The 24463-nt window shown below is 42.4% G+C and overlaps 1 protein-coding gene across 2 annotated transcripts in view; it reads right to left on the reverse strand.

Annotated features, from left to right (window-relative positions):
• Positions 1 to 24463, reverse strand: part of PRKG1 (protein kinase cGMP-dependent 1) — a 1235615-nt gene that overhangs the window by 20588 nt on the left and 1190564 nt on the right. For both annotated transcript variants that reach the window (XM_025850942.2, XM_025850941.2), the window contains exons 11-12: positions 7610 to 7749; positions 6568 to 6657 (exon numbers count right to left, since the gene is read on the reverse strand). In XM_025850942.2, the coding sequence (XP_025706727.1) occupies positions 6568 to 6657; positions 7610 to 7749 (230 nt within the window). The remainder of the gene's footprint in view (positions 1 to 6567; positions 6658 to 7609; positions 7750 to 24463) is intronic.

The raw sequence follows: 24463 nt of genomic DNA on the forward strand, positions 1-24463 counted from the left end.
TTCTTTTCATTTTCTCTACACTTCTCACAAATGTACAGATTGCCTGCCCGCTTTCGTCATCAGGTGAACTGATGAAACATCTTCAAGGTTTCTCTGATTCTGAGCCATTTTGGGATTTGGAAGGTTCTAGAAAGCTGGTTTCCATTCCTTTAAAAATCTCTTTTGAGTCTCTCCTCTATAGAAGCATATTTGTAAGTGATTTTTAGAATTAAATGAAAACGCTATCTCAAATCTGTTATGTGACAAATCGGCATAATATATGCATACAAAATATGTATCAGCTTCACAGCTTCATCCCTAAACCTTTGATGTGGGTAATTTGTGGATTTTAAAATACACGTCTGGAAAGCAGTCAGAAAGCATAGCATCAGGGGGACTCAAAATGAAAAATTACTATTAGAATTGAAAATGACAACATATATTTGATCTAAAACAAAAATGAAAGCTTGTTTTATCAACAGAAAGTTGCTTAAAGAAAGTCTTGAAAATAATAAATTATGCCCTGACAGTTGTGTCATTTCAATTAAATACGGAATGGGGCCTCACACCTTCTTCGAGAAGGGGCTGGTAATTTCCTGTTAGCTAGAGGGCAGTAGGTAACATTTTGAGAGAACTAGAGAAGTGTGTATACTCATGGATAGACCCAGCTTTCCATTTCATCACAGCATTTAATCAACTTGTCATAAACGGAGTTCTGGAATGACAGAAAGCAACAACGACAAAGCATGTTCCCTCTTGTGTCTACTAACCCCAGTCATCAGTGAGTACACACCTGAAGGGTGTTGCAGCCCGTGAAGGTTCACTGCCAACTGTAAAGCTAGGGAGGCTACATTAGTATGAAAGTAGACTCATTTCCTTGAAATACTTTGCTTTTTGTTGTTGTCAAAGTGTAATTAAAATACAGTGTTTGTACAACATAATGATTCAGTGGACTATACATCACTCAGTGCTCACCACGGTGAGTGGAGTCACTGTCACCATATGTTATTGCGGTATTACTGGCTATATTCCCAATGCCGTATTTTTCCTCTCGGTGACTGATTTATAACTGGAAGTTTGTACTTCTTCATCCCCTTTATGTATTTCGCCCGTTCCCCTTCCCCCACCAACCTCTCCTCTGGAGGAGACAAACTTGTCTGGTCTTTGTATTTAAGAGTCTGTCTTGTTTTCAGGAGTCCACAGATGAGTGAAATCGTATGGTATTTGTCTTTCTCTGACTCATTTCACTTAGTACAATACTCTCTGGGTCCATCTGTGTGGTTGCAAATAGCAAGCTCTCATTCTTTTTTATGGCTGAGTAATGTTCCACTGTATGCACACACCCCATCTTATCCGTTCATTTGTTGTTGGACACTTGGGCCGCTTCCTAATTTGGCTACTGTAAATCATGCTGCAGTAAACACAGGGATGCATGGATCCTTTCACATTAGTGTTTTTGTTTGTGGTTTTTTTTTTTTTTTTTTTTTTTTGGGTAAATACCCTGGAACAGAATTACTGGATCATAGGGTAGTTCTAGTTCTAATTTTTTGACAAACTCCCATACTCCTTCCAGAGTGGCCGCACCAGCTTGCATTCCCACCAACAGTGTGTGAGGGTTTCTGTCTTTTTGATTCCAGCCATTCTGACAGGGGGGAGGTGGTATCTCATTGTGGCTTTGATGTGCATTTCCCTGATGATGAGCGATGGTGAGTGGCTTTTCATGGGGCTGTTGGCTACTATATGTCTTCTTTGGAAAAATGAATGTTCAGGTCCTCTGCTCATTTGTTATTTGGACTTTTTTTTGATCGATTATAGCATTTGCAAATATCTTCTTATTCACTCGGTTGCCTTCTCGTTTGCTGATGGTTACCTTTGCTGTGCAGAAGCTTTTTATTTGTGTGTAGTCCCAATAGTTTATTTTTGCTTTTGCTTCCCTTGTCTGAGGAGGTGGATCTAGAAAAATGTTGCTAAAGGTGATATCAAAGAGATTACTACCCCTGTTTTCTTTTCGAAGTTGTCAGGTCTCACATTTAGGTCTTCAATCCATTTTCAGTTTATTTTTGTGTACAGCGTAAGAAAATGGTCCAGTTTCGTTCTTTGGCATGTAGCTGTCCAGTTTTCCCAGCGCTCTTTGAAGAGATTGCCTTTTCCCCATTGTATATTCTTGCCTTTGTTGTAGATTAATTAACCATATAATAGTGTCAGTTTATTTCTGGGCCCCCTATTCTGTTCTATTGATCCGTGTGTCTGTTTTTGTGCCAGTGCCATATTGGTTCGATTACTAAAGCTTTGTAGTATATCTGGAGATCCAGGATTATGATACCTCCAGCTTGGTGGTTCTTTTTTGGGATTACTCCAGTTCTGAGAAAAATACAATTGGTATTCTGATGGAGATTGCAATGAATCTGTAGAGTCCTTTGGCAGTAATGGACATTTTAATATTCTTCCAATCCAGAGGCATGGAATATTTTTCTGTTTGTTTGCATCATCATCAATTTCTTTCATTACAGATCTTTTACCTCCTTGCTTAAGTTTATTCCTAGGTATCTTATTCTTCTTGGTGCAATTATAAATGGGATTGTTGTCTTTTTTTCCCTGCCCACCTGCAAGAAATTAAGTGGCAAGGTCACTCGGTGAGCTGGCCGCACTTGGTCTTTCTGCAACAGCTGTGGGTGCACCAAAGGGCAGGTTTTCTTTTCCCCCCTGTGCCGGTAACTCAAAGGCTTGGCTATGGGAGCTGTGCTGTGGTTTATCTTGCCCTCTGCTGCCCCCCCACCCCGCCCCCGGCAAGCAGGAATCCCTTTGGAGGGATGGCTGCTGAGGGAAGCAGGTTGAAGGAGATGGGTCCACAGGGAATGTGGGAGTGGGGCATGCAGTGCTAGAGTCCTGGCTTCCCCAAGTGTCTGCCCATCGAGGCTGGAAAAGGGAACAGAAATGCCTGCCAGCCCTTTTTTTCCTGGAGAAGGTTCCTGCCGCTCCGGTGCATACTCTGGAAATAAATGTCCTTCACGTGACTCCAGGCACTTTTCAAATTGCCGTTTCTGTGCCCTCCTGGCAGCTTATTTATTATGCTGGTTCTTTAAGGGTGGGGACTCCGTTTTCTGTTGCCCTCAGGCTCTTCTGGAGATGTCTCAAGTACCTGGAGCCAAGCCCCCAGCTGATTTTAAGCCCTTGCTGAGTGAGGCATCATTGGTTTTCCAAACCAAATGGTATGGGCCCTGGTTATCCCCGTGCCGACCCCTTGTGCTGGGGGGACCTGGGGTGGGGGTCTGGTCCTCCCGCTTTCCATGCTGGCGGTGTCCCTCCTGGCTGTGATTCATCTCATGGGCGGTCTGGTTCCCAGCCGTGGGTCCGTGCCTCTTACCCTTCCCGATGTGGGCTCTTCTCTACGATGAACTGAGGAAGGCTTGCTCTGACAGTCTTCAGGTTGTTTTCAGAGTTCTTTGTCGAAATGTAGCTGTCATCTTGGTGCGTCCCCGGAATGAGGTGAGTTCAGGATCCTCTGATTCTGCTCCCCTCCTGACCCCTTGAAATACTTTTGATTTGCACTATCCATTTGGGCATCCTGGATGGAATTTAAATGATTACCCTCCACAGTATAGTTAGAATCAAAGAGAATGGAGATTTAAGTTACTCGCCCTCTTACAAAACACGTCCAGGAGGACACATGACTAGAAGTGAGAGGTGTGTGATTTGAAAATTATGGTTTCTGAAATAAGCTATTCAGTAGGAAATATTAACAGATATTAAAAAAAATTAACAGTTGAAATGAGTTTTAGATTACTATAAAAACCATATTAGGATATATTAGCATTTATATATTAAGAAAGTTGTAGGGATTGCCAGTTCTTTAAGTATTATGGAGGAAAGGTGAATAAAATAAAACGTGTACCCACCTATTCCAAATGGTGGTACAGAAGGTGTGGAAAACACAAAGTCACAAGTGAGAAGCCAAAACATGAGAGCTACTAAAGACTAAACCAAAGAAATAATTGCAACAATTAACATGTCAGGGGTGTTAGTTATATCTGTCTCAGAGATAAATACTTAATAGTCTGTTGGTCTACGTGGTATCATTTTATTTTTTATAGTATTTTAATTCTTAGTTTTTGACAACAACAGAAACACTGTGTGGTCCTTTTCTAAGTGGATGAGACAAAAAAAGGGGCAGGAGGTGGCCCTCTCACTTACTAGGTGACAGGAGGCGGGAGGGCTGTCGCTCTCCAGACTTCCTTTGCTAAATCCCTGAGGCTTAGAGGTATTACCATGTCGGTCAAGAATAGTCACACAAACCTTTCTTAAAATCAACCCCAATCCATTTCCTTTATCCTTTCAGAATAGCTACTCCCTACTGCTGCTTTCCTCGGATGCGAAAAGAAAACGGAATGAATTGAATGGGATTTGTTTTGACCCCGGAAATTTTCATATATACTGTGACTAAGAGCATAACTAATTGTTTTCCTTTGTTCCTTGGCATTTTTTGGTGGTGGTGGTTGTTTCTTTCTAATAACTAACCTTGAGGACTTCCAGCCTCAGACAAATAGAGAGCTAGTCAGTGGCAGTAGTAACTGGAGCCTAGAGCTCCACAATTATTCCCCCCACCGCCCCCAAACCCCAGAACCAATTTTTTGAGTAGCGGCGGGGGGGGGGCGGAAGAGAATAAAAGCAATAAGGTGCTACATGCATATATAATAGTTCTATTGCTTTTAACACCGAGGCTTCAGCCCTCCTGAATCTTTAGGAAGGAACAGGTAGCCTTTCTATCTCCAGATCATGCCTCTTCATGGAGTAGTAAGCGCACTGCGGGGGACTCCCCAACCGTGTATCCCAAACCCAGGGATGATAAAAGGGAAGGAAATGGTCCTGACCAAAAAGCATCCAGGTTGAGGCAGAGAAAGGACCACCCACTAATATTTTGCCTCCATCCACTTTTACATGGCAACCTGAGGTGCCCTGGCCGATCAAAATACTTCTCCATCGGAAGCCTTGGCTGGCATTTATGAGCCAACAAAATGCAAATCGAGTTAAATAGGGAGAAATCGGAAATAATATTTTCTTTCACAAACTAGATTGAAATTGGATTCCTATGCATGTTTGATGGCCCGTAAGTGGACTTGAGATTGATTTGTATTGTTGTTGCCTGCTTAAAGAAGTTAATAAAAGCTTAAACTATTTCCTCTCCCTCTGTGGGCTTATTATTGCTTTCATGTTTACTTCCACCTGTAAATCTTCTATTCTAATTAGAACAAATCGGGGAAGATATTTCAAATAAAATGGATTGAAAGGTCAGGTCAAAAATAGGAGAACCACATTAGGATGAAGCAGACATTAACTCACAAATCAGAATGGGAACTTTATGCAGCAGTCTGCAAATTATGAGAAGGGGATCACATCTTTTTCTAATCGTATCCCCAGCTTCCAGCACAATGCCTGGCATATGATCTGTGCTCAAATATTACTAGAAATAATGTAATAATGCAGTATAAACATCTTAGTACAGATGTTTACCCTGGCCCCTAATGCCAACATGATGCATTGCCCTTAAATTTAAGAAGTGAAACACAACATCAATGTAAGTAAGACAAGATAAGGTAAAAAGAAATCCGTTTGGTATATACAAGGCAGGCAAAGGAGATAAGACCTGAAAGCTCAAGGTTTCCAAAGACGTAAAGTTACCATAAGAATGCTCTTAGGGATGAGACTTCATAAGCTACTCTGGGTTTTCTGTCAATTACTATGCTGGGATATCTACAGAGTAACACGCTGTCAAAAAATAGCACTGCTTTCTGGGAACAACAGGGCAGTCTACAACAGAGTTTCAGTAAGATGTTACCCAATGAAGGAGAACGTGGGTTAAGACTGTAACAAATAGGAAAAAAGAAAAGATGTCAAAAGGTGAACCTTCAAAGGAACAAGGATGACTTCTAAATGTTTGATCAGTCATAGGAAATGATCAAAAGATCATTCACAGGAAAAGAAAATTGTCTTTTAAGTAAAAATTTCGGATTGATCATGATCTCCTGGGACATTTTATAGAATAGATTTTAGTTTGCTAGTTCTATAAATAAGAGATAGAAACAAGCACTAACGAGACCACCTTGTTAATTTTGCAACCAAAGAGCAATGTAAAGCCAGAAGAAAAAGTAACTCGGGGAAAAAAAATTCTCAATGTCAGAAAAGGCAGACTGCCCATCTGGCCAATGAGTAAAGCAATTAAGCTGTCAATTAATCCAGATAGCAACTAGAACCTACCTCTGTTCCCTTCAGTCACAGCAACAAACTGAATTCTAGGCATACAGTTAGCTGAATTCAAGGTAAAAAAAAAGACCTGTGCATATACCTTGCTAGGTTACCATTTCCATGCTGGACCAAGCCTTTCTCATTAGTTACAAATCAGAAACAGAGCGAGCATCACATTGACTAAAGCATGTATGTACGGTGGGCTGTAGCCCATATTTACTTATTTTCTGAAAAATAAGCATATGTAACATGTAAGTGATTTTTATACTTTATAATGAACTCTTCTTATAGACCATCATAGTCAACTACGTTTTTAGAGAAATGATAGACATTTCTTAAAACTCCTACCTATCCCTGAGAATGGTCCAGAGCTCTCCACCCAGGCACACTTCCATCAACATGTACAAATATTTGCTGTCCTTAAACGTTCTGTACAATCTGTGAATTGCAAACAAGAAGACAAGGGTTATAAACATTGTTGTCTTTGAAAAGAATGTAAATGCTTTAAGTGCTCAGATTACAGTCTTATACTTGATTTACCAAGCTTGAAATGTCATTAAAGGAAAGAAAAGATTAGGAAAGGAAAGATCAAAGGAAATCTGTTTGCACATAGGGAAAAGGAGGCAACAGGCTCCTGACTAAGATGTGTATGGTGTAGGGGCTAGTCTTTCCTGGGCCAATGAATGGATGAATCCAAAGGATTATGGACCAAGGTGGCTTCTTGGGGTCCCAGTTTGGCTGATGTTTTAAGCATGGATACTTGAGCCACATTGAGTGGTGATAAACATGCAATCTACATGCATATAAAATAGATATACTTTACAAACATAGACATGTATGCAATTCCCATGCTGTTCCTTAAGTTCACCTTATGCCCTATTTTTAAGTGCCCCTGACAAATTAAGTAGAACAGGTTTTATTTTTTTTTGTATATAAGAACTCCCCATTATCCTCTTACTAATGCTCTGAAAATACGGAGATGGAATAGTCATTTCATTTTTTTAATCTTCCAAAAATTAAATTTACATATTAGTATTCAAATAATTAAAGGGAGGACAGTTTGATTTTTGTATTTTTGTCTTTCAAGCTCCCAAAGTCTATGTAGGGTTTTTCAGTCACAGAGAGCATAAAAATGGAATGTCAGAAATGGAGAGATCTCCTTTGGGAAAACCGTTCTTTTCACAGTATCGGATTCTTTAAAACAAAAAGGATAGACTCAAGCTGTTTTTTTTTTTTTTTTAAGCCTAACAAAACTTTCTTAAAATCAGATTTAAAAATATGTTTCCTGGGTAAATGAAATGTGTGATGGTGAGCAGGGGTGGCGACGGGTTTGGTGGCTTGACTTTCCACAGAGAGAGGGCACATCAGCCCCGGGGGGGGGGGTCTTTACCTCACTATGAAGTCAGAATGCGCCCCCTGCATGATCTGCTTCTCTGAGCGGATATGCTCCTGCTGTCTCGTATCCACAATGTGGCGTTTCTTGAGAATCTTCATGGCAAAGGTTTTGGACTCTTCACTTTTCAACTGGACCTTAAAGAAAACCACAGAAAATAAGTGAGAAAAAATCCACAGCATTAATATAACAGAGTGCCTTCTCATCCCCAAATTATCCAGTGTGCTGAACGCAGCAGGGACCCCCCCGGATGCCGCCTGAGTCACACGGTATGTGCCTGCCGGAGCTGGGCAGAAATCCAGGTCCACGGCTCTTGTCCACGGTCCTTCCACTGGACCAGATAGAAGGTACCTAGATGCTCACTTAGTGCTGTGTCTACTGGGATTGGAAGAGGGAAAGTGAATTGGACTCTCACTGTGTTATTTCATTTCATATCACACGATACGTTGGAGCATACTTTAGAGTTTCTCTCCTGCAATCAAAAGAGCATAAAAACAAAATTCTCCAATTTCTCTTCCAGTAGATGTGGTAAATGTAGGGCCGTATGGGTCTTTACAACTCTTCCTCCTCGGTCCTGGCTGGTAGATGTTTCCATAGGAAACCCCTCTCTCTGCTGAGACTGCAGAAGCACGTACTGTCCCTTCTTCTCTTCCTACTGCCCAGTCTTGCCCTTCCTCCCAATTAAAACAAAATTTTCAAGAGATTCTGAAAACTTCTTCTTCTTCTTCTTCGCCAGTATGCGTGATAGCTTTAATCCTGTCTGTCCTCAAAGCTGACCGCTTTGTCGTACTAACTGGGAACGCCTAAGCTGGGCTGGGACCGTCTAAGCTGGGCTGGGACCGCCTAAGCTGGGCTGGGACCGTCTAAGCTGGGCTGGGACCGTGTCCATGGCTTCCACGCCATTGGTGCAGCCTCACATGGCTCCCGGGGGCTTGTGTTCTCCGAATACTGGTCCTCAGGCAAGCCGTGGGTCTGTAGGTCACTGTTTTATAAAAAAAAAAGTCAACAAGGTGACTTTTTTTTCAGGTTTTTATTAGAGATGGGGGGAAGGGAGAGAATCTCTAGCAGCCTCCCTGCTGAGCACAGAGCCCGACACGGGGCTCGATCTCATGGTCCTGAGATCATGACCTGAGCCGAGACCCAGAGGTGGAGGTTTCACGGACTGCACCCCCCCAGGTGCCCCTCAACAAGGTGACTTGTAAGGAAAGGAGGAGATCTGGGTGATGGAGCTAATTGCTTAATAGCAACAGCAAAGAGTTTTCTAGTGTTGTGGAGCCACAGACAGAATCTTCAAGCCTGCATCATTTGGAAGTCATGAAGGCCTTGGGTAAATGACATGGCAAGCTGTTTCTGCTTTTCAGCTGAAGGATCGCTGCCCCCTGGAGTTGTGAATTGTTTACTGCGTCATCTGCCCCACAGTGCGATTCTTCACGGTGTTGTTCATGCACACGTGTACAGACTGAACACACAGTCCAAGAGGACGTCCACAGGGCAGGGGCCTTGGACGACAACACAGGGGCACTTCACATCAACGGGCCTCAGGCTGTGGCCAGCATCTGTGAATCTCTCTGACAGGTCAGAGAGAAAAATGGAAATTCGAATTTGCCTTAAGTGGCCAAGGGCCCCTCTATGCGTCTTTGAAACTCTTTAAGATGACAGATGAGTGTGATTCAAATGAATCAATCCAGTTGTAGTTCATAATAAAACAAAATGTGAACACGCACTTCTAGAAGAAATCTGGATAGACAGCATGAAAAATGAGCCGTGTCAGAGTGCTAAACACCAGAGAAGAAATGAACTCATGTTCTCTTCGGACCCTTAGTGTAAGGACCTCAGTCTCTTGGGTGGCTTACACACCTGATGGAAAACTTGTCCATTGTTCTTTGCAGTGATGGTGATGTATGTTTTTACTTGTACACAGGGTGGGAGGAAAGAACTCTGGTTTGGGGTCACAGGTCTGGGACCTCAACCCTGCCTTCGCTTAGTTGCTTTGCTTCTCGGGGCCCCAGTTCTTGCTGAAGAGAACACGGTATGGAGTTATTGTGACCTTAAGTGAGAAAGTGCCATGGGTGGGAAATTGCCCGTGGTCTGTCTGCGGGACCCTTGCCCCAGCCAGTAGGCTCTGCTCGCTGGCGTACATCATGTGTCTGCCAAACAAAGCCAGATCACCTCACTCCTCTACTCAGAACACTCCAGTGCCTTCTCATCTCGCTCCTATAAAGACAAAGCTGTCGGAGAGACTATGAGGTCTAGACCCCAGCTACCCTCTAACTCACTCTGCTTGGGTCACGCCCGCCCCCTTGCTATTCCCGGAGCCCACCGAGCAAGCCTGTGCCTCAGTCTATCTGCTTGTGCTTTTCTGCCCAAATATTTTCCCAAAGATATCCCCAGGAGTCCCCCTCTCAGTTCCCGAAGTTCTCTGCTCAAACGTTTCCTCGTCGGCGTGTCCTCACACCAACCTCCATAAACGAGAAACCACCCCCCTTTCCCTGCTTCCTTGTTCTCTCTAGCTCTATCCCAAGCGCATACGCGGACTATTTTTCATTACTCGTTCAGCTCCTGTCTCCTCTCGCTAGTCTGTAAGCAGCCTGTGATGGGGGATCCCTTTACTCACTATCCGTGACACAGAGTAAATGCCTATTAAGTATCTGTTGACTGCACGAATCAAAGAGGGAATGCGAGGAACCACGACGACTTATCACGGGCAAAGCCACAGCAGAGCTGGGGTCTCAGCTCCACACTGTGTATCTCTTAGCTTCACAGGAGAAAAACAAGGGAAACTACAAGGACATGGGGTATTTGGTCTTTTTCTTTGGTCCCAAAGGTGCCCTTAATTAGGCATGGAAGGGAAGAAATGATTTCTACGTGTCAACAATGCATAGGCAATAAACGTGGCCAAATACCCATGCGATTCAGCTTCCAGTTTTCAGTTTGTATTTTCACAAGATGCTTTCTTAACCCAGCCTTTTCCTTGAATGCCATTCCCAACCACGGAGACTACTAGGCTAATAAAATCATCTCTAGGACCAAGTCCAGTTGGCTGCCAACGAGCTCTTGAGACCATGGCCATTTGTTTGCGACCCATCTCCTAGCTAGCACTCCTCCTGTGTTCTGAGTTCCCCTCCAACGAACACATTCCACAATTGCCCGTATATTGCCCATTTTCGTTCTAACCAGCTCATCACTGTTACACCCACACACACAGATGTTTATTTCACCATAGCCAGGATATGAGGTAAAAACACGTACCTACTTTGCTATTTCTTCAGTAGTTTTGTACTGTATATTAGGGAGAGTCTGTGCAGGGAAATAAACGAAGCTCTCGGGGATGTCAGAAAGAAACGGGAATTAGCCTTTGTGAAACACATACTTGCTGGGCACATCCATATGCGTTATTTTTAGTCCCGACATCAACTCTTATGGGCGGGAGGAAGAGATTTTTGTTGTGTTTTCACAAAGACTTCATCATCACTAACAACAAATCGCTAACATCGCTAACATTACTAAAGCTCGTATTGTCGGGAATAGCACAGTGAGTGAGTTTTCTCCCTTAATCTTCTAGGCGCCTCTTTGAGGGACTCTTGTCATCCCCGTTTTTCAGAGGAGCTAACCGAGGATTACCAGAGGGGGTCACATCTTGCCCAAGGCCACCGAGCTGTCAGGTAGCAGAACTGGGTTCATGCTCCAGTCTTTTTGGCCCAAGCTATTTGTCGTATATGCTGCTTCCCTTCAGCTGAAGAGAAAAGGAACTGACAGCACAGTGATTGATGCTTTACAAATGAGAGTTTAATGGAACTGGCTCCCTCGGAGAGACTCCCTGAGAAAAACTGAACCGTGTGGTTAATACCATGAAGCTTCATCCATGCTGGAAATGCCAGAGCCTCACTGGCCTTTCCCTAGGGACCTCAGGGGATGCTCGGGGATCTGGGGTGCCTGAGTGGTGGCTTCTCCTTGAGGAATTCAAAGGATGGAAGTGGCGGGGAGGGATATGGTGCTAACAGCTGGTGGGTGGCAGGTGGTTGCTCCCCAAGAGAGGCATGCATGTAAAAGCTGCAGAGATGATTGGGAGTCAGCCGCATCAGTTGCCAGTTTAGTAAGTATTAATTATAAGAAGTTTACAGAGTCAAACAGCTCATCTATGGAGGCTTTCCGTTTTATCTTTGCTTGAGTGGAGACAGTCCCACCGTCTGGAACCACCATCCTTTGCATTCTGTGAAGACCTGTCTAGTTCCTTAGAGGACAGCCCTTAGAATCTCCACTTTCATTTTAAACTAGGAGGAACCAAGACTCGCAGGATCCCGGCTTGTAACCGAGAAGTCAGACTGCCCGAGGACTACTGGCAGAGGTAACTCAGCAGACATAGCGCCTCCTGCTGGAGTGAATGCTCTGAAAAATTTTCTCCCGATTAACCGACATGTCCGACTCTTAGATTGTGTCTAATGGCAAAATTTGGAAATAATCTAAATGTCCATGCAGAGAAGCGTGGAAAAATAAATTATGGTACATTCCTGCAATGCAGCTGTAAAAAACTAGGACTTAAAATGATGACTTAGCAAATGGGGGGGGGGGGGAATACAGAGGGAGACAAAGCAAGAGACAGACTCTTAACTATAGAGAACTGATGGTCACCAGAGGGGAGGTGTCAGGGGAATGGGAGAAACAGGTGATGGGGATGAAGGAGGGCACTTGTCCTGATGAGCACGGGGTGATGTACAGGGAAGTGTTGATCACTGTATTGTACACCTGACCCTAATATTACACTGTATGTTAACTGGAATTTAAATAAAAACTTATTCTAAGTCTTTGTTTTTTATTATGGAAAAATATGCCCCCCAAATTTATTTACACACACACACACACACAGATAACATATATATATGTCATATAGAGAGAGACAGGATACGAGCCAGCATACATTTTATGATCCTATAAATAACATTTGTATGTACATGTATATCTCTATCTAAAATAAATCTAGGAACAGACAGTCAGAAATGTGTTTCCCAATATGTTAATAATGGTTTTCCCTTAGGGAAACTTTCAGTTCTACTTCTTTTTGCTTTTTTGAATTGCTTAACGTTTGTACAATTAGCATATATCCCTTTTATGATGAGTAAACACAATGACTCTCATGGAAAATAAATTTTAAAGTCTCTCTTAGATTGTACTACCTATTCATTAGTGTCTGGCTCTCTCAAAGGATCCTGGTTCAATGGGAACCACTCCGCTAGAATACCATGAATGCAAAGACCTTGCGAGGTTATATACAGCCTAACAATCCACTCAAGTTTGGGCAGAACCACACTATTCATCTCCTTAAAGGACCTGCCATATTCTTTTGTACACTATGAACTCTCAGGGTAAGTTATAGCAATTTGTATTTACTGGGTCTAAGCTATTAGGCTTTATTATGAAAGGGCTTTCACAAAACGAGCCCATGAAAATTTTGAAGGGGAAATGTAGTTTGCTTTTTATTTTTCCAGTTGGCCAAATGAATTACCCTAAGTCTGCTTCTGTCAACTTGAGATGATGATGATGATGATTTTGCAGTTGGGTCAGCTAGAGATAGGAAATCCGTGTGGACGCAGGCAAGCAAGAGAGGGGGAAATGCGTGTGTGCCTTTCTTTCCCTCCTTCCCCAGGAATCCTTCCCAGCCTAGCCGGGTTGGCATGCTCCCTGGCTCTGTCTTCCTCCGCAGACCCCCACCCCACCCCGCCAGCATGCAGGCTGGAGCCTGGGTTAAAAGTGTGAGCTCTAAAACGTCACTGCTTCTGTTAAATTTCAACCATTTTTGGGCTTGTGATCTTGGGCACGTTTCTGACACCCTGTCCCTTCGTCCTTACCCGTAACGTGAGGACAATCCTCAGTTTACTCGGGAAGATGAAATAAAAGGGCCCACCTATCAAGCCCAGTGTCTGGAACAGAGCGCCCATTCAGTGCGCTTTAGCGGCTTTGATTCTTAGGCGCCTCCAACGGTCATGGGCCCTTCAGGTCAAAGCAATGTCCTGAAAATATGAGCTAGCACAGGCCACTGTCACGTTATGCCTGTTCCTATCCTCACTCACCCGTCTCAGACCCACCAAGGGGACAGGTGAAGGGCCGAGAAGCTACTTGAAAAAGACAGCTGAGCCTTGCACCACACTGGTTTTACTCTCAACATGCCTAGAATGGGGAAAACAGCAGGAAAATGCTAATACTCTCGATCTTCCTCTTCTGTTTCAGAAACAATGCTTTGCGTTATATCGGAAACTAGAATTAGTAAACGTTTCACTTCTAGCAAGACGTTACTTCCGTGTGGGGCACCGTGTTGCCATTTGAACGAATGCATCCCAGGACCGAGGAGATCTTAAAGTGGGAATGTCTGACATCGGTTTTGGCAAGTTCTTAGCTGCCGGGCTCCAGGTGGTGCCCAGGTGACAGGGACTAAAGCTGAGAGGCAATGCCACCAGCATTTCAGAGAGCTTTGGAGACACATTCGCTGGCTAGAGTGAATGCTCCCATTTCTGTCTGCGGCAGGCACTTGTCTTTAAAAGGCTTGTGTCCTGCTGGGACCCAGTTCCTGACCCTGAAAAGGGGAGTTATGATAGAACAAACTTAAAACTGACTCACCACCTCGGGCTGTTTCTGTCCTTAGAATATGTTCCTCCACTCGTCTTTCAGACCTTTTTATTGATAATTCATAGTTCATTTTGCAATATAGCTGTATTCTTCATTATTTGGGGGAGAAAGTGGCTTTCTGGATGATGCTGTAATTAAAATGATTTCTTACATGAAGGCTTAAATGGACAGCATCAGTTGCTGTGCATGAAACACCTGGATATTTGGGTCCATAATGAACTAGATCTTCAGCTGTACAAGTAGAAAATAAAAACGGTGTAAAACAAAGCGTAGCCTAAGAAAACACAGCAGAAGAGGCTCATGCTTAGGGATGGAAGGTGGGTGAGTAGTCGCTGGAGATGGGACAGGAATGGACGTGACCTGCCAAAGGGATGGGACCCTGTGGGATGCAAATCATACCTCGACAAGGCTTTTAAAGGCTTTTTTTTTTTTTTTTTAAAGAGGAAAAAGCCAGAAACTATGTCTATCTTCTAAATCTTGTCTTCACTGATTGTGAGATATATTTTTAAGTTATATCTAAGGAACAAAATGTTAGAAATAGATCTGTCTCTATGCTTATCATTCCCCCTTCGATAAAAGTTCCCCAGTTACCTAAAACTGTATTCCATTTTTACTCCAGTATCTGTTAATGATGACCATTTTTATTAAAAATATGATCCTTTTTTAGGACTTAACTATTGTGATTACAAGTCCTAAATTTTAAAAAAAGGCCTCACTTCCAAAAAAAAAAAACAAAACCAAAAAACGTAGGATCATGAGTTATTTTCAGCAAAATATGCACATTATCACAAAATTATTTCATCAAAATCACAGGTAATTGCTGGGCCATGCCTTTAATATTTTCATAATGTACAACGGAGATCAGATGCGGCCTCCTGTAATCTCCTAGAGCCTTCGAAAGGCTCCCAGGCTTCTAGAGCCTTTGCCTCACTTATAAAAGGGGAATAAAATCACCTTATAAGCACAGATATTATAAGATCAAATCAGACAGCGTATGTGAAAATACTTTGAGAGTTTACAAGTGCTACCTAAGATGATTATCAAGATATGTGGGAATGCTAACTAAAGTGGAAACTTGTAAACAGCATTTTACTCTTATAATTCATCATTTAATCTGTGTGCTCACATATTCAGAAGAAGTTACTATATTCATGTGAGAAAGAAAAATTTTTTAAGTGCATAGAAAACTCCTATTCCACACAGCAGTATTGGATCGTATTCCTCAACATTTCCTAACCAAAAGCATGCCAGTCCTTCTATGAGAATTACTTTTCTCTGTAATAGTACTATAGTTTCAGGCAAACACTACTCTAAGTCATGATAGAAAACCCCGGTTGGTTAAAACTTCTTTTCTCACTAGCTCCTCAGAGTCTTCTCCCTCACCTCTCTCTCCGCACTGCACAATAACATCACATGTTTGCCCTTCCTTAGTCAGCGTCCAAAACTTAAGAATGAATCACAGCATCTGGTTTGTTCCAAAGGACGCACAAGGGAGGGGGAGCATAAGGGACTCGTCACAGCCCGTGTGACACACAGCTGACGCAGAGAAGCCGAAGGATGGATGATGACTTGAAACAGATGCCAGAGTTGAAAAGCTTTTCAGACAGGAGGAACAGAGGCATGGCACCATGACACAATTTTACGGTAAGGATTTGACATGTAAAACTTATTTCATCGGTGACCACTAAGTGGTTTATATATACATAAATCGCCGTGTATACCATTCAGAACAAAGGAGCATAGAAAAAAATAGCTTATTTTATCTCTGCATTTTCCTCTGCCATTTGCACAAGTGATAATCAAGAGAGGGTCTCTCTTCCTTCTCTCTTTGTTCTCCTTCCCGTGTTCACCGCAACCCCTCGTAAAAAATGTCAATTCCATTTGCTTTGTAACTTGCCTTCAGACTTAAAATTCAGTTCTGTAGCAGGATATGTCTATATGATTAAATTCAAATTGATCAAAAGCCAAGTAAGACTATTTTCATAGAGGAGATAGTTTTCAAAAAAGACATTTAACTTTTAGTTTGGAGGAAGATCAGGGAAAGAACATCATACTTTTTTATTTTTAATTACAACATGAACAAACGGACTATTTTAAAGAAATCACTTGGCAGTCAAAGAATACTTGTGATTTCTCCTACTAAGGAATTAGCACTGATTCATTTTGACTCAAAAGGCTACCTATATTGAATCAAAATGATTTACTGAAGTGTGCAATTTAAATATATCATTTCTCTTCCTTATAGTAGCTGTGTAAAGTAAACCTTATTTCACTTTGTAGTGATTATTAAAATTGATATGATAAACTTTAAATTATTTTCTTTCATCACCGGCACAAGACCAGACACAGAGATAAATGGAACAGAACAGATGGCCTAGGAATAAACCCACGCTTATATGGCAAATTAATCTATCACAAAGGGAGTAAGAATATACAGTGGGGAAAAGACCATCTCTTCAGCAAATGGTGTTCGGAAAATTGGACAGCCACATGCAAAAGGATGGAACTGGACCACTTTCTTACACCATACACAAAAATAAACTCAAAATGGATTAATGTGAGACCTGAAACCACAAAACTCCTAAAGGAGAGCAAAGGCAATAATCTCTTTGACATCATCCCTAGCAATATTTTTCTAGACATGTCTCCTAAGGCAAGAGAAACAAAAGCAAAAATAAACTATTGGGACTACACCAAAACGAACAGCTTCTGCATGGCCAAGAAAACCATCAACAAAACAAAAGGCAACCTACAGAATGGGAGAAGATATTTGCAAATGATGTATGATAAAAGGTTAGTATCCAAAATACATAAAGAACCTATACCACTCAACATCAAAAACCAAATAATACAATTTAAAAAATGGGCAGAGGAGTCAAACATGTTTCAAAAGAAGACATACAATGACCAGTCAACAAGATGTGCAAAATTACTAATCAAAATACAAATACAAAACCACAGTGAGGTATCACCTCGCACCTGTCAGAATGGCTGAAATCAACACCACCAGAAACAGCAAGTGTTGGTGAGGATGTGGATAAAAAGCAACCCTCATGCATGACTGTTGGTGGGAATATAAACTGGTACAGCCACTGTTGGAAAAGAGTGTGGAGGTTCCTCATAAGGTTAGAAATACCATGTGATCCCCTGGTTCCACCACTGGGTATTTACGCAAATAAAAACATTAATTCAAAAAGATATATGCACCCCTCTGTTTACTGCAGCATTATTAATAGCCAAGAAAGCTGCCCTAGTGTTCATCGACAGATGAATGGATAAAGAAGATGTGGTGTGTGAATATGGGTACGTACGTACGTATGTACACACACACACGCACGCGCTGGAATATCAGTCATAGAAAAGGATGAGATCTTGCCATTTACAACAACATGGATCGACCTAAAGGACATTATGCTAAGCAAGATAAGTCTGACGGAGAAAGACAAATACCGCATGATTCACTTATCTTTGGAATCTAAAAAACAAAACCAGCAAACAACAACAAAACAAACAAATAGAATGAACTTGTGGTTGTCAGAGGGGAAGTGGGTGGGGGGATGGGCAAAAAAAATTTACTTTCCTTATCAAGTCATCAAATATTTTCTTGCCCCAACCGATACTTGATTCCTATGCACAACCTCATTCATCCATAGGAAGCAATACTACATGTAGGTTTCCAACTCGCTTACCCACTTCTAAATTGATCACTAAACTATTTCCCATAATCCTACTTATGCCAATACTTAAAGCACACTTATAACCTGAAAGTTCACATAGGTGGGAGTTGAGACTCCTAAGTCGACACTTCAATTTCTTTCATTTATTGACTCTGTGAAAGCTTAAAGTCAGTTGAAATGAAACAGAATCCCATATTGCAAAATTCAGCTCTGTGCACTGTGCTCAGCTTCACTCATGAAAGTGTTTATATTGTCGTGATACTTTTGAGACATAAGGCATAAGAAACTTTATGATATTTTCTGTTACGTACTGGGAGGATGTTAACCAACGGCTTATAATCCGTTCTTAATGTCTTGAGATAGGTGATAATACTCAAACTTCACCCTGATATTAAATAACTCCTTCCTCCCTGTTTTTGGACTTGCAATTTTTCACAAGATTTCATACAAATATAAATGTACTTTAAATGTCGTTAAGCCCATTCCAAATGTATTTTGTATTTTTTTTTTGCCCGTGCTGACTTCTTCTATGGAAAACAGTCCCGTGAAGCATTTAAGCTGCTCCGTCCACATGGATGTGGAATCAGAGACCGGAGCCATGACCACACAGTGGCTCCCTTGGGTTGAGCTTCTGTGATTCTTTTTGGGTGCCGAAGGTCTCTCTGTTCTTACCGCGAACTTGCAAGGCAGCTGCCTGGAGGTCAGGGGCTCAGAACCGAGCATCCGGCCCCCAGAACCTGATCTCAGAGCTCAGCGTTCAAGCTACCATGCTGTTGTGTGTCAGTGGCAATGGGGAATATTAATACGAGGGACAGAGTATGAATTAGCAATAAATTAAATGTATACAGTTGATGAGCTACCCTGAAACATACAGAATGGCTCTTTCCTATCTTCCCCCCCCCCCCCCCACAAAACAAGAGAAACGATTTCATTTTAAGGACATGGCTATTTTCAACGTTCCTAACATATACAAGGGGCCTGTTTTCCCTTCTCATGAATGAGATTTCTCTTTGAAAGTGTTTACATGAAATTTTCAGGGACACGGGCTATCTCCTGGAGCAAAGTAGACTACCTTATTTGGAAGAGAAATGATGATGTTTATTTTTGGGAGGAGCCCCACCTAAAAATAGCCTGTCCAGTCGCCTTATAGCGTATTCTTTGAATTTCACAGGTGGAAGCTGAGCTGAGTCTGTGTTCTATATGTTTTCATCACCCAGCCTAATGCCCACAGATGCCTTGTGCCTTCACATCTGACCTCCTCTAAGAACAGACCACAGTGAGCCCTGGCCGATGGGCTGCCTAAGGGCCTTTCTCACCCCTCCTCCATGCAACCCCTGGGTGGGTCTGCCACTGGGTTCAGTGGCCTGTGAAGACATGTGGCCCTCTGTGTTGTAACCTTTGCCTGGAATGGCCTTTCCCAACTGTTCGCTTAAATCCCAACCTATTCCCTAAGCCCTGGCTGGAGTCCCGTGTCTTCCCGGGGCCTCTTCGACCCAATCAGCTCCAAATGGTCTCCCTCTTTCTGCAATATGAAGAACCTTTCTGCATAATTTAGATGTTAATACAAAAGGATTTCATTTGCTTTTCTTCACATGTGTTAGTCTTATTTTCTTATTTACAAGAAGGCAGACATTACTTAAGGGCAGGAATCACCTCTGCTATTTCTGATCCCACAAAAAATATTGAGGGATTTTATAAAAGATACATTTTTGCTGAATGTGATGTGCCCATAAATTGTCACAGAAAACATAAGAGTGACTGAAACGTTAACTTTCAGATATAATCTTTTATCACCCATATCTTAACCCTTGGAAAGACCTGTCTAGTGCCTTCCAGATTTACATGGATCTTTCTAGAATAACACATGGTTTTGGAGGAGAAATGAACATTTTACTGGACACTAGGGCACTGATTTAAAATACCTTTAGCAAGAAAGATTCATTTCTATAAATAGCTAGCATATAAAATTGATACTTTCAAAGATGTGTAAGCAAGTAATTATTTATAGTCTGTGCAGACCAAACTGTGTTCCAGCTACTGTATAAAATATATCCTACAGTAAGAAGATGAATTAACACACATTTTTTTTTTAAAGATTTTATTTCTTTGACAGTGAGAGACACAGTGAGAGAGGGAACACAAGCAGGGGGAGTGGGAGAGGGAGAAGCAGGCTTCCCGCGGAGCAGGGAGCCCGATGCGGGACTCGATCCCAGGACCCTGGGATCATGACCTGAGCCGAAGGCAGATGCTTAACGACTGAGCCACCCAGGCGCCCCTGACACACATCTTTACGAGCATAATGTCAAAGTAGAGCTAGACTTGCCTCCTGGCGCTGCGTACTGAGAAACTATCCTGGGAGGTGCCTAGATCCTGACTGCACCTCTTAGGCTCAGCTAGTGTCCACTGAATGGGACTGTCCGTAGCTACTCGAATAACTCCCTTCGAAATCAGTATGATTTATCACCATCAATAACTGGCATCAGCTTAGATTCTTTTGAAGGATGCACCTAAAATGAGGATGACCTTTAATAACAAGCCCACTAGAGGAACGGCGAGGGAAGAAGCTGCCGGAGACCGAGGTGAGCTTTGAGTTTCCATGGAGCGCAGAGCCCTCGCTCACCGGGGTGACAGAGGACGCAAGGCCTCGGGGCAGAGGGCTGCCTGCTGTCCCCCCAGCTACTCCGTTTCACTGCTGTGGGGCCAGCCAGGGAAGAAGTTCTCGAAATGTTTCCCTCTTACGTGGGGATTCCCTTTGCAGTTAGGCTGTTCGCCTTTCAGAACGATGAAACGCAACTCTGCTGACCAAGCAATGGATTTCTCGCCTATCTGCTGCCTTAATCACCTCTCAGTCTCCTTTCGCTTTCCACTGGTGGACATAGCCCTCCAGTCTGGCCTGCGTGTGACACCCAGTGCCAAGCACTGGCAAAAACGCCACGACAGTGCTCCCGACCCCGTCTGGCCCTGTGACCCCGTGCGGCAGGTGCTTGCGACCTGCTGCCACCCCGCCCCCTCCCTCGCTGTCCTCTGGTGGGGCTGGGGTGCAGGAGAAAGGAGAGGGGAACTGTCTGGTCCATGTGGCAAGAGCCAGACCCTCACTATGCCCCAACAGGGATCCATGGTTGAAGGAAGCTGTGCAGGAACCTGATAGGATTCAGCAGACTGCACCGAACCTAAAGGATGGAGCTTTAGTGCTTTGCAGGGATTTAACAGAAGCTGCCAGGGAGGTCACTACAAAGACCTCAGGCTCTTTGGGACTCAGCAGAGCAAGGGAGAAAAAAAGAGTAAAATTATTCCATCCGCTTCCTTTTCTCTCAGTAGAGCTGGGAATAATAGTTATCGTTAGCATATTTTAGTCATAATAGCATCACAACACTTACTGACCTATGGTGTGAGGCACTATTTGGGGGCTTTCACTCATTTACTCTTTGTAACCTTGTGAGGCTTAATATCCTACCATTATCTTCATGCTGGAGAATGGGAAATTGAGGCTCGGAAGTGACCTCTGAGGAAATGACTGAGTATGCCCAGAAAAGTTCAGAAAAATCTGAATCTAGGAGATCTGAGTCCAGAGCTCCAGCTTTTAGGTGACTTTTTTTTTTTCTTTTCCTGCACAGACATTTTACCAAGGAAATAAGAACAGCAAAAGATTCAGAGGAGGGAGAGCCTCTGCAGGTTTGACAGAAGCAGATGTGAAGAGTGGATCATCACAGCATTGATTCTAGATTTAGGTCTAATACACAGGTTCTTGAAGATTTTTTTTTTTAAACAAAGGTTGTACATGTGACATTTGTTTGATGTCGTCATGGTGGCTGTTGTTGGTGTGATAAGAATCTAAATATTTTTAGAAGCCAGACTGATAGAAAAAGCTTCTAGTTAAAAACAAATCAGTGGGGATGCCTGGGTGGTTCAGTCGTTAAGCGTCTGCCTTCAGCTCGGGTCATGATCCCGGGGTCCTGGGATCGAAACCCACATCGGGCTCCCTGCTCAGCAGGAAGCCTGCTTCTCCCTCTCCCGCTCCCCCTGCTTATGTTCCCTCTGACAAATAGATAAATAAAATCTTAAAAAAAAAACACAAACAAACATATCAGTAGTTCTGGGCAGTAACAGCCCTTTTACTGACTGCATGGTCTTAGGCTCCTGAGATGCGTTAATCCTGACTTCCTTCTCGTAGAAGCAGATCACGCCTCCTGTTCTGCTCCCAGAGTAACTAGAAAGGTAAAATGATACACTGGATGTGGAGCAATGTGAAGGTCACAGAGCAGGGTTCAGGTGCCAGGCTTGATTATTTTAGTAAGGAAGTGGCATCGCTAAATTAAAAACATGATTAATATCACTTTGTCAATAAACTAGCCTGCAGTAGGTATATTTTACAGGAGTGTACCGTATTGCTTCGGGTGATTTCTGTAGATGCGCTAACTCTCCCTCTGTCTTAGGATGCCACCTCCTACACGACCCCGCACATGCTGCTTGTACTTTGATTACTGGATTATTAGTTTACATGACCGTCCTTCCCAGTAAACTGAGTCCCTAGAGGCAGTGGCTACCTCACTTTAAACTGTATGTCCCAGCATACAGCTTGCTACATAAATATGTAACAAGTGATAGAGGATGTAATCCAAGAAGACAGAGATTATGTCTTCCATATCTTGGTCCCTATATCTTTATCCAACTATAGTACTCTGGTCAAGGAGGCATTGGATTGCTGAATAAAACGATTAAATATCTAATATCTAAACCACAACAGCACTGCCAGATTAAAAAGGCTGATTTGTGCAAATCTATTCTGAAAAGCAAGCACCTCTCTGACGAGAGCAAAAGTAAATCAGGAATGTGACCATAGAGCGATGAGACAAATTTCCATGTGTGACCGTAAAATCAATCTCCGTATTTTGCAGTCATACTTATTAATTAAGAGGATTACCATTGTGTCTTAGAGCAGCGCTTACTGCTTTAATGAGTAAATCATCTATAAAAAACTGAGTTCTTTTGCTGAAAGTGCTATTATAAATGAAATGTGGTCTTCTGGAAGATAAACAGGCAGCACTGAACAAATTAAAAAGCTCATTCTTCAAAATAAAAAAAAAATGGTCAGAAAATATGGTTTCTGCCAGATAACAGAAAAAAGCAGTATGGATGACTTCCTGGAGGTAATAGCTGTGAAGAGAACATGTCTGATACTCACCTCATTAAAATCAGTTCTGCTAAAAGTATTTATGAAATAGAATTAATGGCTTCAGAGCAGAATTCCCATTCATATAAGACCAGTTCTTCAAGCTTCTGGTCTCATCACTGAACAATGATTCAAGTTTCTATTAGGCGCCAAAATTACATTCTCTTCTCCAAATTTGGCAATAAACTACTTAGTAATTGTCCTGCCTGAAAAATCCTCTGGCATCTAAATTCATCCAAATTGAGATAAATAATAAAAAATTAAGACATGCTAAGAAGCCTTTGCATATCATTACGCAAAATAACACGAAGCTAATTTGTATACCAAACGATGAGAAAACTTGTAACTTAGTCCTACCAGGAAATGGGGTTCAACAATTCAAATTTAATTCTTCATACCCAATTCAAGAGTTTGTCATTTTATAATCTATACTTGGGAAAAAGTTTTAAATACCATTGTAAAATTAAAGTGTCATGTGGTTTTTATGATGTTATTTACCTGATCAACATCATTGCTGAACCAAGGACTGGTAGGTTCAAGGTATCCATTTTATATACTTGTACATGTGGTGCATATGTGAAATTCGTCCATGTGAAGGCAGTACTTTTTAATATATCACTCTATAATACTGATAACATGATCTTGCAAGCATCAGTTTCAGAGGGGAGTGAAGCGAAGTTCTATAATCACAACAGAACGGGGCTCAGCCCGGTCCTCTCCCACTAAGAATGGCGTGCGTACTGGTCTGAGGGTGCACTCTACTGCCCCCTGTGCCAAGTTCATGGCGATTCACTATTTGCCGCGATGACTATTCGCGGAGATGACTATTCGCGATGACAACAGTCAAAGCGCTGAGGCCAGACTCCCAATTCTGGCATCACCGAACACATGTGACAAACGAACAATCACAGAGGAGAATACTTTTCATACCCCAAAATTAATATTCTCAGGCGGTGAGTAAGTGGTAAGAACAGGGGGCGATGAATTGTAGGGCAAGAGTCATCACCTAACCGGCTAGTCCACATCAAACAGTGAAGACAATCAGGGTATTCTGATTTTCACGAGGGGTTTCTGGGGAAGTGCAAAATCACGTGACATGAAGATGTCACTTCAGAGGTTAAAACCACGTGCCTCTTTTCTAATGTACTGGTTGTGCCTACCTGGCCCATTGTGGATTTATCATTCATGAGCATATCTAACGTTTTTGCAAACTGGACTCCAATTAAAATTAATTCCTGAGGTTATGGTTTTCATTAGTCTATAAACAACTGTGTGGAAGAGTAAAATATAATATCCATGAGAAAAAAATTAGGCTGAACTACCCTTGACTCTCTCCTGGGATGGAAATTATGAATGTGTACACACACACAAACACACAGGTTATTT

The sequence above is a fragment of the Callorhinus ursinus genome, unplaced genomic scaffold (assembly GCF_003265705.2).
Source record: "Callorhinus ursinus isolate GAN/ISIS: 27379988/994484 unplaced genomic scaffold, GSC_fseal_2.0 scaffold32, whole genome shotgun sequence".
NCBI lineage: Eukaryota > Metazoa > Chordata > Mammalia > Carnivora > Otariidae > Callorhinus > Callorhinus ursinus.